The following is a 16,721-nucleotide window of genomic DNA, read 5'->3' as shown; positions in this document are numbered from 1 at the left end:
ATTAAAATCTGAAATATGGTATACGCTTACGCACCTTTATGACAGTGATCACAGATTGAAAAGATGAACTATGAAATGTCTAATACATATTTTTCTACTTACAAATTTTGCGACCTGTTCCATACTCTATACATTTCTTTTCCAATTATGGGTGTTTTTTATACATTTGGAGGTAAAATATTTGTGGATAGTTAAGACAGATCCTTATTGATTCTGGTCGAGGAACTGTATTGTCGCTGTGAACATAATTCCCAAATTAAATATTTTATGCTTATCTATTGGGGATCACACTTGACTTTTAATTACATGGCATGAAGTGTTCAAAGAAAAGTTCACTTCTTTTTTTTTTCTTCTATAGATTACATCACTCTTCGTTGATTTGTTCAGAATTAATGCTGACATACATGCTTTTTCACTCGCGTTGATGGCGCATTAAAACTCGCAGAAAAGTGACAGCGCCGCAATACGTTTAGAACTTTTGGCGACTGCTAGCTTGCGCTTATTGAGACAACTGAGTCGGTGTGTACCCCAGTGTGGCTGCCCCATGTGACGGTGTGCTGACAGGGTCCGGCACTCATGCCACTTGTCGCTAGTGGGCTGTTTTTTTTTTGTTTTTTTTTTTTTTGTAAGGAAGTACGTGCGTGGATGCCCGACTTGAATATTTTAGAAAAGTGATAGCGGCGACGGAGGTAGCTGTAGATGTACTTGTCGGATATTATTGCAATGAACGAATCCTCTTATGCATGTGTTGGTTTCGAGTGAGGGAAATCCATCCTTCTGTGGATTATACGTTCTAGGTTAAATGCATATAATATTGATAAGTAAGCATAATGCCTTGCTTTCACTACGCTCGTTAGCATGTAGAATACTGAAGGGCCTACAAAATAGGCACAGTCCAAGATGCTTTCGGCGCAGTTGGCTAAGGCAGGATTTTTTTAAAGAACGCTGGAATTGCAAATTATCTGGAAGGATCAAACAGCTAGATGAAATACACTGCCAGATTTGTACTAATTTACTATTTAAGCTTAATTTTCATATATCATGCTCTGCCATCTCATTTAGGGCATATATTTTACAAAACGTTCTCAAAGAAGCGTTCATTAAATTTTTAAAACGGGCTCTCAGCAGGTGGTAATAACAGACTATATGAATTTCCATGGGCATCCTTTTCAGAACCTGTCGACATTCTGCTTCAGTAATGTGTGGTGATGATTTCTTTCCCTCCACTCCCACGGAGCAAGTTAAATTCCATGATGCTCTTCAATCAAGATTTAAAAGTTCTCGGTGCATGCCTTCTATCTGTAGAAATCTCTGGTTGATTGATTGATTGATTGATTGATTGAAACTGTAGTACAATATCGACACCGGCAAATCACCACCAGCGTTTTACTGTAACACCAATCCTCAGCACCAACTGGAAATTTGCTTTTCTTTCAGAAGTCCCTTCTGGAGACCAAGCAAAGGTTCTGGAGAACATTCTTCACTCACGAAATGCAAGCACGGTCACTGCGCCGTCTTTGGACGAAACAAGAGAAATCACGGAAAAGCTAGGTTGGTATTCTAAAGTTGATTTCAAGGTGTGCTTCTTATGGGGACCGCTGTTCCCTACAGAATCTTGCATAACATTTGGCCAAGCTATGAAATGCACAAGATAATTTTCAAAAGTACTAAGCGTTTACGTCCAATAATTTCACAGTGGCCAACCCGTGGTAAACAATTCCCGATTTGCCCCAAATTATAACTGTTCTTTAACGCGTACCTAAATGCCGCTGCATAAGCTCACGCATTTAGATGCCAATTTAAAAGCGGCCTTCGCAGTAGAAAACGCGAACCGGTGACTTCGGGTGCAGCAAAGAGCCGCCTCTGAGGGACGTGTATAATAGTAAGGCTCGAGTAAGCACATTAGGGCGTTTCGTTACTTCGCCAAGTGAAAAAAAAAAGCAGCACATCCACGGAGTGAATGGCTGATAGTGGGGTGAAGCATCCGTCCGTCCATTCGTTCTTGCTTCCGTCCATCCATGCGTGCGTCTGTGTGGCCGCCCGTGCGTCCATCCGCCCGTCCGTGTGTGCGTTCGCACGTCCATGCATCCGCTCCTGCGTCCGTCCATGCATCCACCCGTCCGTGCAGCCATTCGTGCGTCCGTCCATGCATCTGTCTGTGTGTCCGTTCATCCACCTATTCAACACTCCGAGTACGACCATCTCGCATCTTTTCATCATATATTCCTCATATAGAAGCACCGCCATCCAGCGGACATTCCAAGGACTGAACGGGAGGAGGCACACGCACACTTTCTTACGGCTTGCGCTTCGGGTCCACTTCCCACCTTTAACCACCTCGAGTTCGTGGTATATACTAGTTCACTGTATTCATGGCACTGAGGCCGAACGCTCGCTAAACCTTTCTAAAACCAAGGAGGTTACTCCCAGCGAGTATACCGTAGAAACCCTTTTTTGTCTTCTGTGCGTTGTCAGTGAACAGTGAAAAATTTGCAGCGTGCGCGTTTACTAAAAGCCGAATTCTCTTGTCTCTCATTTCCTTTTAGCAGTCATTGGCATGTACATTGAGCACTACATTTTATTGTTCAACAACGCACAGAAGAAATCTCTCACCGGCACCACCTTGGAGGTCAAAATGTAATACTTGTTACACACTACTAAGGCCACGAGGGACGAACAGGTGCTGCTGTAAGGAGCTTCGCCCCCCCCCCCCCAAAAAAAAAATAGTGGCGCCTTCACACCTTTTTTACCATTAGGGATAAACTACCAGTATCAAACTTTGCTATAATGTTGATCTTTCAATAAGCTTATACGTATCGGTGCAGACTGGCGAAGATATAATAATAATAATAATAATAATAATAATAATAATAATAATAATAATAATAATAATAATAATAATAATAATAATAATAATACGATATTTCGACGGGGCTGCAGCGATAACTGTAGTGAGGTGTGCGCGAAGAGGAGGACGACAACGCGTCGGTGTTCTGGAGCCTGTATTAGCAGTTCAAAATATTAATAATGATAAATCGTCTGTATAATCCGCCCGAGTCTTCACCGATCCTCGAGTCGGTAGGCGTCAATCATCCAAGGATCACGTTTATCATCATTAAAATAAGAGCCGCCATCTTGACTGCTGGACTATTCTCTATCGCAAATAAGTTGTAAATATGTTCACAACGATAAATATCTCACTGCTTTACATAACGCAGAGCTCGCCGCTTTAGTGGTGCAATATACCACAGCCGGTACGTAAAAAAGTCTCAGAGCTATTTGTGGCTCTTCTCTGAGCACGCACGATAGCTAATTAAGAGTACTGAAGCACAGTGACATCCATGAACTGTTCTTAATTTATGACATAGCGGTTTGAAACACCCTCAATAGTGGTGTCTGCCGAACTATTTCGCAGCTCTCGGTTTTGTTTTGTCGTTTACATGTGTGAGAATACAGATTTCATCACCAAAACAAAATTTGGAGCAGAACGAATTAAACAGACTCTGTTTGATCACCGAAACATGCTCTTTGCGGAGTATATATAGTTCTCCTCGTACAGCTGGCTCAACAAATTTGGATGCGCTTCTCTCCGCGAAAAGGACAATGATGCAGACAAAAGAGGTGCGATGACTGACTGTGCCTATACCTCTGCTTTTCAGAGCCACCGACTTTTGTGAAATTGAATCCTCAGTTGGTGGTGCAGCCTGCCGGAAGCAACGTGATGTTGCCGTGCCTGGTCAAGGGCAACCCCCCGGCGAACGTGACGTGGCTGAAAAACGATCAGCCGCCGACGCGACTGCTGGGGAAAAAGGTATACTTCGGGACGAATCCACATTCGTATGAACGCGGTCCCGATTGCCATTCTCGTTATTGATGAAATTTACGCGCAGGTGTTGGATCCGCAACAATGGTTTCCAACTTAGTTTCACGAAAAAAAAAATATCGCTTGAGATAATGCATATGTTGACGGCATAAGGGGCACTTTTTCTCAAATTTCACGATATCTGAACCAGGAGCGCACCTAGCGAAAGAAATCGTACCCTTCTTGGCCACTCATAGACATTAGCTGCGCTTTCAATTCGACTTTCAACAGGAAACCACATCTGCTGCCTGATAAAATGTGCCTGTCATTGGACAATGAACGGGAATCTTTCTAAAGGGGCGTTGTTTTACGTTGTTGTACTTGTTATAACGTCATGTTACTGGCAAAAAAAGCAAATATTTAAAATGGCGGAAACGTGAGTTGGTTGGTTGGGATTCATCGTATAAAGATGGCGTTTATGATGTATGTGTCCTTTTTCTTGTGTCCGTAAGTGCACGACTATATTGTCTTCTATGAAGGTTTAGAGACTATTTCAACTAATGTGCACAAAAATCCTAATATGAGTGAGTGATGTTTTAAAAATTATTCGACATTATAATCATATAGCTATACGGCTAATCACAGCTATTTCAAGAGGCACTCGTCAAAGCTGTGAAGCAGAGCATGTTGTGTGGATGACCACCGTTCATCGCAGTGAATATGAAACCGGTCACTCGCAGGTCATTTACAAGGCACACAAGTTGTCATTGAACGACGTCATGGTGTCCGACGCTGGAAATTATACCTGCATGGCCGTCAATTCTTTGGGGAACATCAGCTACACCTACACAGTTGAAATCAAAGGTTTGTATCAGTCTGCTTGCCCTCTCCCGGCGACTAACAGTATACCGAATATATTATTAAACTAATATGTGTATAAGGAATACTACCGCTGATCTAAAATGCAAGCAATGCTGCGCCATCGGAAGCGCGCTATTAACAAAAAAAAATATTGTTTGATTAGATCTTCTTTTGCGTGAATTTTGTGGGTAATTATTACTCGTTAATTCAGTCAAACCAGGCGCCAACATTTCTAAATCTATATCATAAGTTCCTTGCACGGAAAAGTGAATATGATAGCACCCCCTCTTATAGCACAAGAGGCTGTGAAAAGATGTCAAGCCGTTGCCCGTTTTTCTGGGTACATTTTTCCCGGGCAAACGAATTTTATAACACTTTCAGAACGAATTCCGCTTCGGCCAATCATCTACGAGGACTCCATACAGAACCTGACCGTCTACGTCGGAAAGCAAGCACGCTTTGAATGCCGTTTTATAAGCGACCTGCAGCCACACATCCGCTGGCTACGGCATTACTCAGTCAACGGCTCGTACTTCCAGAACGACGACGAGACGACTCCCTACGTCACTGTCGTTCAGGTAGGCGCGAAGGATCTGCTACAATCCATCTTATTCGACATTGTCGATCGTTAACGTCGTGCATGATGTGGTCATTTGATTTTTTCTTGCTTGCTTTTCATTGCGAAAAAGGAATCGGTAAGTACTTAGATGCGACACGTGAGCCTTAGGCAAACGTTTTAGCGTGTGTCTAACGACGATACTACTAACGTTGTTGATTTTTGTTGCTGTTTTTTTTCGCACTCTGTTTTTAATGGTTTAATCTCTTACATCCCCCACAGAGTGCGAATCAGAGCATAGATGATCCACGAGTCCTCGTGATCGACAACGTTACGATGGATGACGAAGGCTGGTACACTTGTCTAGTTGGCAATAGCGTTGGCATCAGCAACAAGAGCGTCTATTTGAATGTTGAGCCATGTGAGTACGGCGCGCCTTTTCATTGACTTCACACCCTATTCGCTCGCTCTTTTGTGTTTAGACTAACGCAAAGAGAAAAATGTCGTTGCCGTTCTCCCGTCTAAAAGGCTGACAAGAAGACACAAATGCCTGACAGAATATCGGACCTCTCCTGCTAGAGTGCTCGCACTCAAGAACATCAGCTGCATAACTCTTAATGACAGTGCACTTATTTTGGGGGATCTAATCAAAAAATTACAGCATGTCAACGGAGGAAATGATGATCAGTGGGGCGAAGCGCTGGAAGGTTTGATCGATAAACCATGAACCATCCGCGAGTATTGCCCAGTACATCATCAAAGACGTGGCAAACACTGTATTTATTTATACAAGAAATTTTATTAATCGTTAGCTATACGTCGCTTCCGTTCCCCCTTCATTATAACGGCTTTATGGTCGGTGAAGTGGTGATGGGGCGTATATAATGGAATGTTTGCAAGGACGAAGTAGTCGGCAGTTTGCAAAGGTGGAACTATAGGCGGTCACATATATACATACAAGGGGTGCACAGACCCGCGCCTTCAAGAACTTTGCCGCAAAAAATACGCCCTAGTAGACACGTTCCAAACACGAACGTAAAAGAGGTTCTCGACGCGACTGACGACCACTTCAGCGACCGAAGCATAGGAACGGGGTGGGAGTGAGGTCGTGAGTGAAGAGTAGAGGTGTCGCTGCTTTTAGGGCTTTGGGGCCTCGTCCGATATATGGTCCTACAGGCAGCTCGATAATCGGCTAGCTTTCTCTCTTCCCCTCTACTAACGTCGCCGGCTGCCTAAGCGTACCGACACCTTCGCTCACGTAAGTGAGCTGAGCAGTCAACTGACGTGTAGCGCGTTGCGAAATAGTGCATTAACGAGAAAGTACCGATAACTTTATTTACCAAATGCCCCGATAATATTCAAGCATGCATGCAAATCATTAGGCCACTAGAATGTGAAAACCTGTCGCCTGAGACTGTATATACCAATTAAGTGTCGTTGCAGCTTGAGGAGTACAATTATCGCTAACCATTGACCAGCGAGTGCTTCCAAAACAGAGCCAAATATCACTGTTTCTGATCACGGTATACCCGCGTGCTCGCAGTGCCGCAACCTGAGAAGTCCAGCTTCACCATGACGCTCCTCAAGCATCCGTGGATGTTGGCGCTGGCCACTGTGCTGGGCGTGAGCGCCATAGTGGGCGTCATCACCACGCTCGTCTGCCGCTCCGCCATGCTGTCACTGCAGCAGAAGCTCGACGTAGCCCAGAAGCAGCATGAGGTCGTCCGTAAGAAGGTCATCCTCGAGCGTCACGTTTCGGTGAGCGCCTGCTTGTCGTATACGCATGACGCGACCTACCACGAAACTCCCTTTACTGCCGACGATAATGACGCCCTAAGGACATGCGATTTCAAAAATTCTCGGCATACCTGAGCTCATTTCCGAGGTGCATGATCATCAAAATCTATCATTTGTTAAGGATGTCACTTTGTCACTTGAAATCCGGTAAGCTAACCAACCAAACCATGAATTACATATATACTGCTGTAAATGTCAGCACTGCTATATTTGTTGCCCCAGCGGGGGCCCAAAACATGCCCCACAAGCGACGTTATGTCGACGCATATACCGAGCACCTTCGCGCGTTATCAATCTGCGGCTGCAACACATTACTTTTCGAGAGCAAAAGCCAAATGGAGAAATGTTGCGATAAGTGTTGCGTATAGGTGCCATTGCGATTCGCGATCATATACATTACCAGTTATTGACTGGGTAATCTACGTAACAAGCAAGCAAATAAATTGCATATCCTGCATGCGCTTATGTCTGAACAGGATTCTGGACACTATGAAGACTCCTCCATAGCCCCACTAGTCAAGATCGACCACCAGAGGGGCTTCATGTCAACGGACTTGAACACCGTTTGCGAATACGAGTTGCCTCTGGATCCTGAATGGGAATTTCCCAGGGAAAGGTAAGTGCCACTGCCTTTCAACATATATGCTGAAGAGCCTCATGAAGAGGTATTACTTAGTCAAGAGTTCGATGACAGGTCGTGTGGTCAGGCATCGATTGAGATGAAACACGGTCACTGACCAAGTTGGCAGATGATCTCACGTTTCGGAACCGCACACGGGTTCCTTGTTCAGTGAGCTGGACCAGAAGTCATTGTCAATTATTGAGCCAGTAAGCGACGCAACGAGTGTGCGTAGATGACAGGCATACATTAGGGAGTTTTCGAATAGGGGCCCCATAAGTTTGAGGCCCCAAAGCCTTTTGCATTTGCACGCTTTGGGTCAAGCAGGAGCGAAGAATTTTCGAATAGGGTCTACAACGCTTTGGACATTTGTCACTGTAGTGCTGGAGGACAGCCGTCGCTTCAATGTGTGCCGTCACCTTTGTCCGACGCAAAGCTTTTGGGGAAGACTTTGGGGCTCGCACTAAATTCAAGAAAAAGCGTCCTCATCAACCCAAAACCCAATCGCGGTTTGGGTTTTGCGCATGCGCAGTGGCCTGGACGCTATTTGTTTGGGGCCCCTATTCAGAAAATCACTATTCATTGTAGCTGCTGTTGTCTGGATGATTAGAGATTCTAGGAGCCGGTGGGATGACATGTTCTTTTCCTTGGCGATGACAACGGCTTCGAGTCCAGCTCATTGGAAACGTCAGATTATCACCAGACTTTGGTCGGTGACAGTGTTTCATCTCAGGAGGTACTATTTCTTCCGTGAGGTTTTTTTTCCCATTTTGATGTCACACACTTTCAAATCCTATAATGGTAACTTACACTGCTGTTCGTACGGCATTCAGCGTAAAAAACAACGACGCTCATGCTTAACTTTACTGTCAGCATAGTCGTGCGCGCGAGGGGGGCCGGCCACCCTTTTCTACTTACCTAAGAAAGGAAGGAGGGCGCTAAGCCTGCCTCATACGTTGACTTAATAAAACCTTCAGCCTTCTCCCCCCCCCCTTCCCCGCCAACTGAAGGGGAACCCCTGTGCACGCCTATGACTGTCAGGGTAATATTGTTAAAGTCAGAGCTCCCACAAATAAGTACTGTTTCGGATATGTATTTTAGCATTTTCGTGTTTATGTCAAGGGATTATTTATTTCCGACCGGTAAGGCACGCATTCTATAAGGCGTTATTAGACACATTACTAATATTTCAGGCTCGTCCTCGGCAAGCCTCTGGGAGAGGGAGCATTCGGCCAGGTTGTCAAGGCAGAGGCGTATGGCCTTGGCGACAAAGAAGGACCCACTATCGTGGCCGTCAAGATGCTGAAAGGTGAGTTCTTTTCAGAAGAATACAGTCGTTTACTTGTCGGCGATTAATGATGTTATCATTTGCTGTTGCACGTGTAAGGAGGCTCACAAATGTATTTTCTATAACTCTCGTAGCACACATTGTTTTGTGACTAACTGCACCACGCAGTATAAATCACACTTCTGTGTACGACTATACTCGCAGATGGGCATACTGACAGCGAAATGGCCAACCTCGTTTCCGAGATGGAGGTGATGAAGACCATCGGAAAACACATCAACATTATTAACCTGCTTGGATGTTGCACGCAAGACGGCAAGTAGACGTATATGATTTCAACGGCAAAGAGTCGATTATGCCTAAACAATCACTTTTTCTTTTTTTTCATTCTGGTGCAATTCAAATATATTTAACTGGCTTTCTACCGACGTGGTTTAGAGTGTGGAGCGAAGGATTGGCTGCAGTAGCCGTATTGCAGATACGTTTATTCCCACGTGCAACGGCTGCTTTCGCCCACATTTCATATCACGATTTTTTCAGGCAACTGTATTATGATGATAGTTATAGCGCGAGAACAGAACGACGACACAAAGACAAGAAGGACACTCTGTGTCGTCGTTCTGCTCTCGTGCTATAACTATCGTCATGTCATACCCACTAGCCCAAGCTGCCACACTTCTAAGAACTGTATGAGTTTGTAAACTAACCAGCCGGGACCCTTGATTATAGTGACGTCTCTTACGGCGTTTGAAAGCGTAACACTCACAACCTCACACACGTGGAGTTTTCCATATATCCGCCTTACATGTGCACTTATATAGAGTTCTGTGTGTCGTCAGCACTTAGTGCGTGAATGCACGTGGGAATGTTAACGGTCGCGTTCCTTGTACATTTCCTGCAGGCCCGCTTCATGTGATAGTCGAGTACGCTGCCCACGGAAACCTCCGCGACTTCTTGCGCACCCACCGTCCGAGCTCTGGTTACGAGCAAGCCATCGGGGCTGACTTGAAACCAAAGACGTTGACGCACAAGGACCTGGTCTCGTTTGCGTACCAAGTTGCTCGTGGGATGGAATACCTTGCCTCTAAAAAGGTAAGCGATGCAGAATTGACACACGTCTACCAATTCGATTCATTCACGAGTACGTCTAAACCAAAGGACGGAGTAAACGGTCGCGAAGCGCAACAGGAGCACACTGCTATGAATGCTCTAGAGCTGTTTTGCAGGACATGGCTCCTCTTCAATAATATATAGATATTTCATGTGGGATTGCTGCTCTTTTGAAAAACTCTAATGCAGTGTGATAACACATAGGTTGAGACAGAATACAACGCATTTAGCTCGTCGCTACAGATGTTATGTACGCCTGATGTTGCATATCTAAACAGAAAAAACAGCTTTCCGTGCGCTTTCTAACATCGCAATAGTAATTTTTTTTTCAAGTGCTCGCTTGTAGACAACCACGCCGTCCACCACGTTGTACTGTAATGCAAGCGCTCGAACACGTCTTGATCATTCTGCGCAGTGCATTCACCGTGATCTGGCAGCGAGAAACGTGCTGGTCGTGGAGAACAACGTCATGAAGATCGCCGACTTCGGTCTGGCGCGGGACTTGCACAACATCGACTATTACAAGAAGAAGTCTGACGGACGTCTGCCTGTCAAGTGGATGGCGCCCGAAGCTCTGTTCGATCGAGTGTACACCACGCAGAGCGACGTGTGGTCCTACGGCATCCTTCTCTGGGAGATCATGACACTTGGTGGCACTCCGTACCCGTCTGTGCCCATCGAAAAGCTGTTCCAGTTGCTCAGAGACGGACACAGGATGGAGAAACCGCAAGGCTGTTCGCTTGAAGTGTGAGTACCATCATTGGGTTCGTCTAGATACAGAAATTTTGACGCTCTTCAATCTCAGTACCGCTAAATAGCGCCTACCAAAGAACGTCAACTGAAACCAGTTATTTTTTTTTTCTCGAGTAGAGAAAATTAAGCTGGCATGGATAACTGTCTAGCGAAAAATTCAGGTAGAGTGCGTCCTTCGCGAAGGTTTAGTGTCTGACTATACTGTTAGCATTGAAGCGGTAGTGGTTGGAGGGGGGGGGGAGGAAGTTGTATGGCGTATCACGGCACGTGTGTGCGTTCAGAAAATGCACTTGATTGATACGGCCTAAAGGTTAATAGAAAGCACTGAAATAAACAGCTACTTAAACGCACCATTCATGATCTGCGTACACTTCAGTAGGTCACATATATCTCGCGCTTCCCTCCTTACATGCTTAACCACCAAATTCATTTTGCGTGGTCTCCGATGTTGCATATGATCGATTGCACAACGGTGCGAGCTAATGCTGAGAATGAATTCCTCGTTGTCCAGGCCGTGGTCTAGAGAATGGTAGATGGGGCTGCTATAGCTGTGCTCAGGGATCCATCAAGTCCTTCTTACTAAGAAAAGAACAGCGAAACAAGAACCTAGAATTACGGCACAAAGAAGGGGAAGTAAGCTAAGAAAGCTAAGCCCACTTGGTGGGACTCTGCTAGACGGTTATACTTTCTGTGCTTTTCACACTGAGCGTATAATGCTGTGGAGTCCGCAGGGTTCGCACAGCTGGCCATGGCCTTGATCGCCTTTATCGTGGAGATGCGAGCGTGCGTCCGCTTCTGCTCAATAACCGTTCCGTCTTTTGTGAGACATAGGTATTTAGTACGACTTGTCAAGTCCAGTGTGCAACTCTTTTTTGCAATATCTCATTGCGCTTCGAAATAGCAACATCCGGGACCTTTTCATCTGAAGGAAGTTACCGAAGCCGGTAATCCGTTGGCGTTCAACGTAATTCACTAATGTTATTTTAATTCAGTAACGTTAATCCAGTAACGTTCAACGCTAAAGTGCGACGTAACATGTAATCTGCTCTAGAACAGATCAGGGGTCTTCCAGGAGTTTTACGCTGTTTTTCGCTTGGAAATATCAATGCATGCTCGTGCCGCCGATAATCGGCGGTAAAAAAAAAAGTTCAGCCAGACAGCTGCACTGAAGGAATACTAAAGATAGTGCTAAGCTCGCTAGAAGACCGGAAAGAGAAAAGCTGCCTTACGGGCTCAAATCACGCAATGGTCTTTTTCTTCTTCTTTTTTTTTAGTGTTATTGAACTCGTCCATCGTATAATGTTCCAACTTGACCTGATGCCCTAAATTGTCTGGTCTGCTTCTAACAAAATGAATACCCCATATGTAAACACTACTTCCGGTACATCTTAACCAACAGATCGAATGTTACAATCGTAGCGACCTTGCCCAGCGACAAGAAGTAAAGACAAATGAGTGTCCGCTACCGTGGCATGTCGTACCCACGACCCGGAGGTCGCGGGTATATATATATATATATATATATATATATATATATATATATATATATATATATATATATAAGGGAAAGAAGTGTATACCTAAGGGCTCGTTTTTCCGTGTTTTGACGCAATATTAATGAGATCTAACAGACAGGAATGTATAGGGGAAGTTATTAGAACAAATGGAATGTCGATAAGAAGAAAAAAAAGTGAGTGAAAAAATAACCAGCCATGAGCAGGAATAGCTCAGTGGTTAGAGCATCGAACGGGTTATTCGAAGGTCGCAGGTTCGACTCCTGCTCACGGCTGGTTATTTTTTCACCCACTTTTCTTTCTGCTTATTGACATCGCATTTGTTCTAATAACTTCCCCAATACATTTCTTGGCATTACTGTCTGTTAGATCTCATATATATATATATATATATATATATATATATATATATATATATATATATATATATATATATATATATATATATATATATATATATATATATATATATAGCTTGGTTCAGTTGAATATGCGCGATAGTTTGGACCGCTGGTCACAATTTGTTTTTACTCGTGTCATTGCAGGTATGTGATAATGAGGGAATGCTGGAACCAATCGCCATACCAGCGGCCAACCTTCACGGAACTAGTGGAAGACCTCGACCGGATCTTGACGTTCGCCACGGACCAGGTAATCAACTACCCAGCGAAAAAAAAATACAGCCGTCAAAAAGTTCATGTTATGCAGGAACAAAATGACGTAAAAGAGAGCTCGGAATGTAGTTTCAGTTTGGCCGACTTTATTAACAGAAAAACTGGTGTTCTACTGTTGTGTGTTGCTTCTTCGCAGGTGTTATAACAGGATATGGGATGTTACTGCCCGGCTTACCGCGTTTGGTTACTTTTCGCCAAGTTAGCCACCGAAAATTTCTCGAAGGCTGCTTTTTTTAGTTGGCTTTCAAAATGACATTCTACGATACAAACTGAGTGCAAACAAGCCCAAATACTACATTGATACAATATATTTCAATGCAACATATGTTTCATGGACACACAACGTCCGGCGATCATTGTCACCGTGTGAAAGGGCTTGAAGGGGACGATCAACACAGACTTTACTACATCAATGATTGATGGCATATAAAATATGAAGCATGAAATGCTGGCTAAAAAATTCTGCCAAATTCCTTCTCCTATTCCTAATAATAATGAGAACTAACACACAACGATGCGAAAGAAAGGGGATATTATTGGAAGCGATTGTAAATGTGAAGAAAGAAAAGTGGACGAAAAGATAACTCGTCCTGGGCAGGGGCCAAACCTGCGACCTTCGAATAAAGCGTTCGTTTCTCTACCAACTGAGCTACCATGGTGGCCATCCCCCCATCGACTTTATTGGGTATGTATGTGCATTTAAACGTGGGAGAGTCTGTCAGCGCCACCTTTTGCTGTCATGGCCAGTACGGGACACACTTTTTTTTTGCCTATTGGTGTCAAGTAGCACGTGATATTGTTAAGATCTGGCATCTGACCAATAGTCTCTCACATACCACCTGAAGACATCAAGTCTGCCAGGACGAGACCGGGGGGATAGCCCCGGTCTCGTCCTGGCCTGCTCAGTGGGTAGAGCATCGAACGCGTTATTCGAAGGTTTCAGGTTCGGTTCCTGCCCACGGCAAGTTATCTTTTCGTCCACTTTTCTTTCCATATATTTCATTATTATTCTGGGGTCTCGCAATGGACAGCGCGCCACGCTCTTGGAACACGGAAGCATGCAGTAGACGCGGTCAAACCAAACCCGAACAACGCACATTTATTTAACTACCTTCTGATCGACGACATCGTCAGCCGAATAATTATAACATCGATCAGGATCAACGCGCTGATACATCCTTACACAATATGACCGTACACTCAACAACATACACAAGGTGGCGAATGCCCGACTCACCACGAGGGTCCCCGGCAGACGGCCCTCGGTGCCGTGCGCCGGGGACACACCGCGAGAGACAACCGTTCGCGCCAAACGCCACGCGCAGAAGACACTCACTCCATTCCCCCGTGCCGCCGCCAAGGCTTGCCGCCAGGGGTCACCTCCGGCGCTACCGATCTAACTATGATGATGATAGTGGTGATCAACGCTGGCGAACACAGGGCCACCCACCGCTCAATTGTTTCGACCCGAAAATACGGCTTCTGCGCGAGACACCTGCGCCTCACGACGCGAACAACTTTACAGGGGGTGTCAGCACCCGCACAAAATAAAAAGTGGGGAAAATGAGTTCATCCTACCGGATCGAGTATAGAGTTAGGCTGTGAAGCCATCAGGCCAATTTAAAAATACATTTTTCTTTTTCTTTTTGTCTGTTCTAGTAGCGCGTATGTCACCCCGCCGTTATAAAGGGGACGCTCATAGCATATTGATCCATCTAGCCAGGTGGCAAAGGCCACTCGGCAAAGCGTTCGAGTTAACTATGCTGACGGCGGTACTTGTTCGAGAGAATATGCATCCTAACCAGCTATTCTGTCAATCATGAAAGCCTAATAACTCATCAACGTTAAAAGATACTCGAGGTGATCGGTGCTGCGTATAGCCCCCATCCGCTATTTTCGCATGATTTAGGAATTTACATTTAATAATAAATTATGGGGTTTTGTGCATCAAAACAATGATAGCATTATGAGGTTGCATTTCAATCCATTGAGATTCAGTCGCCGTGGATGAAATCGAACCCGCGCCTCCGAGATTATTATAGCGCAACAGCACCACGGTGGGTCGTATGACTCATAAAGAAGCATCGTATAAACGTCGTGAAAGCGTTTCGGTCCCGGCGAAAAGTAATGCCGCCACGGTTGGAAAGGAAAAAATGCCGCCTGAAACTGGAGACTCGCAATTTGACCTTTGCATTCAGTTTGACCTGAACAACAGGGCGTTCGTGCAGCAGTCGCTTGCTTTTCTGCAACGCGACGTGGCACGCTTTATTGCCGGGAAGGGTTTATAACCACGTATAAACGAGCAGAAAGTGGCGCAGTCACAAGGGAAACACCTCGGTCACAGCTGACGAACCAAACGTGCTTCGCAAGTGTCCTGTCCTCGGTTTACCGGTAACGAACAACTTTTGTGCATCCGCAGGAGTACCTGGACCTGTCTATTCCTGTGCTGGACACGCCACCCAGTTCCTCCGAGAGCGAGTCCTCTCTCTCGTTCACCGCGCACCACGCGGCCGTGTGAAGAAGCCGCCTAGTCGCGCATCTGCTGCCTGATGGGCGTCAGGGCGGCCACACGCGGCTGCACATCCAGGCCTGCGGCGCACGCTTCCTGCACGAGGCAGCGTCCTCTGTAAAAAGCTGTGAATAGCTCGGTGTAAAATGAAAATTGGATGTTATTTATTATGTAAGTATCGCTCATTTCAGGGATTGACTTCATGCCCATTACTGTCTACGCGAAGCAGCGGACTCGCGCTGGGTCGTGTTAAATTTCAAGGGTGCCGCAGAGGACACGATAGCTATTTTTTAGCCTATAGCTTCAAGCAAGCCTAAACTGGCAGCATTAAGCGGCCATTCCTGCTGGTATCTTCAAGTGCAATGTTCTCTAAAGTGCAATGGCCGTCTCCTCAATGCGCACAAATGTTCAACATTGTATGTACGTTGCTGTCTCCAGTGTGCAACGCAAGGGCAGCTGAAGATAGTTTTTCTTCCGGTGTTCCGCCAGCTGTTCACGTAGTTCGCTTTTCAGCACCCCGCAGTGATTCCTTCTTAAATTTGCCTTTATGACATAAGTGTAATATCCCGTTCGTGTCCCCCCCCCCCCGTAGAGCCGTGTTCAAACGTATGCTGAACTCGTATACGGCAAACGTTGACGTTATATTTGAAATGAAATTCGAGGCCGCCTCACAGATCGATGTTGCTGTTTACAAACTGGTCCCCCCACCAGCCGCCGAGCGCTTGCACGTGCCTCAATCCCTGTGTCCGACTGAACGCGATACCCTATCCATCGACGGCAGGCAAGCGTAGCAGCAGCTGCAGAAGACTACGTCGGGCTCATGATGTTTCCCCGGGGGACACGTGAACGCTATAGGCGCTGAGCAAAAAGGTGTTCCATAGACGCTCATTACAAGAGTTCCAGCACAAGCGCGCCAGACCAGCCATTTGATGCACGAGCGAGAAGCCGCGTTAGTCCGATGCCCCTTCTTAGCGACTGCTGCAATTGACAAGCAGCTCTCCGAGTGCTACATATTGGTAGACATTTCAGTATACAGCGCCTACGAAGAGCGATCCGCTTGTAAGCGTCCCACTTGCGCTGACCGCTGAACCTCCATCTGTGTGTGTTGCCGCACCAGTGTCTTGTGCTGAGAAAACGGGGCCGTGCAAAAGGCAGAAAGTTGTCATTGTTTACACCTGTAGAAGCTATCTGAAGAGCATCTACAATTCTACGCTGTGTCTTGAGAAAAGAAAACAGAA

The 16,721-nt window shown here is 45.5% G+C and overlaps 1 protein-coding gene and 1 non-coding gene across 3 annotated transcripts in view; both read left to right on the top strand.

Moving 5' to 3' along the window:
* LOC119175876 (fibroblast growth factor receptor 4) overlaps nucleotides 1-15,646 on the top strand; it is a 93,245-nt gene extending 77,599 nt beyond the window's left edge. The window contains exons 5-17 of one of the 2 annotated variants that reach the window (XM_037426896.2): nucleotides 1,441-1,551; nucleotides 3,660-3,811; nucleotides 4,543-4,666; nucleotides 5,045-5,241; nucleotides 5,502-5,640; nucleotides 6,763-6,977; nucleotides 7,493-7,632; nucleotides 8,829-8,944; nucleotides 9,128-9,238; nucleotides 9,825-10,015; nucleotides 10,449-10,780; nucleotides 12,846-12,951; nucleotides 15,394-15,646. In XM_037426896.2, the coding sequence (XP_037282793.2) occupies nucleotides 1,441-1,551; nucleotides 3,660-3,811; nucleotides 4,543-4,666; nucleotides 5,045-5,241; nucleotides 5,502-5,640; nucleotides 6,763-6,977; nucleotides 7,493-7,632; nucleotides 8,829-8,944; nucleotides 9,128-9,238; nucleotides 9,825-10,015; nucleotides 10,449-10,780; nucleotides 12,846-12,951; nucleotides 15,394-15,492 (2,033 nt within the window). In that variant the 3' untranslated portion in view covers nucleotides 15,493-15,646. Of the gene's footprint in view, nucleotides 1-1,437; nucleotides 1,552-3,659; nucleotides 3,812-4,542; nucleotides 4,667-5,044; nucleotides 5,242-5,501; nucleotides 5,641-6,762; nucleotides 6,978-7,492; nucleotides 7,633-8,828; nucleotides 8,945-9,127; nucleotides 9,239-9,824; nucleotides 10,016-10,448; nucleotides 10,781-12,845; nucleotides 12,952-15,393 lie in introns of both variants that reach the window. The other variant, XM_037426895.2, reaches the window with a different exon arrangement.
* Nucleotides 12,496-12,575, top strand: TRNAT-GGU (transfer RNA threonine (anticodon GGU)). The gene has a single exon. It is a non-coding gene; the product is annotated as a tRNA-Thr (tRNA).
* Nucleotides 15,647-16,721: the final 1,075 nt, after the last annotated feature.

This window comes from Rhipicephalus microplus, chromosome X (genome assembly GCF_043290135.1).
Source record: "Rhipicephalus microplus isolate Deutch F79 chromosome X, USDA_Rmic, whole genome shotgun sequence".
In the NCBI taxonomy this organism is placed as follows: Eukaryota; Metazoa; Arthropoda; class Arachnida; order Ixodida; family Ixodidae; genus Rhipicephalus; species Rhipicephalus microplus.
Note: the sequence above shows the minus strand (reverse complement) of the source record. Positions and strands in the feature narration are given on the sequence as shown.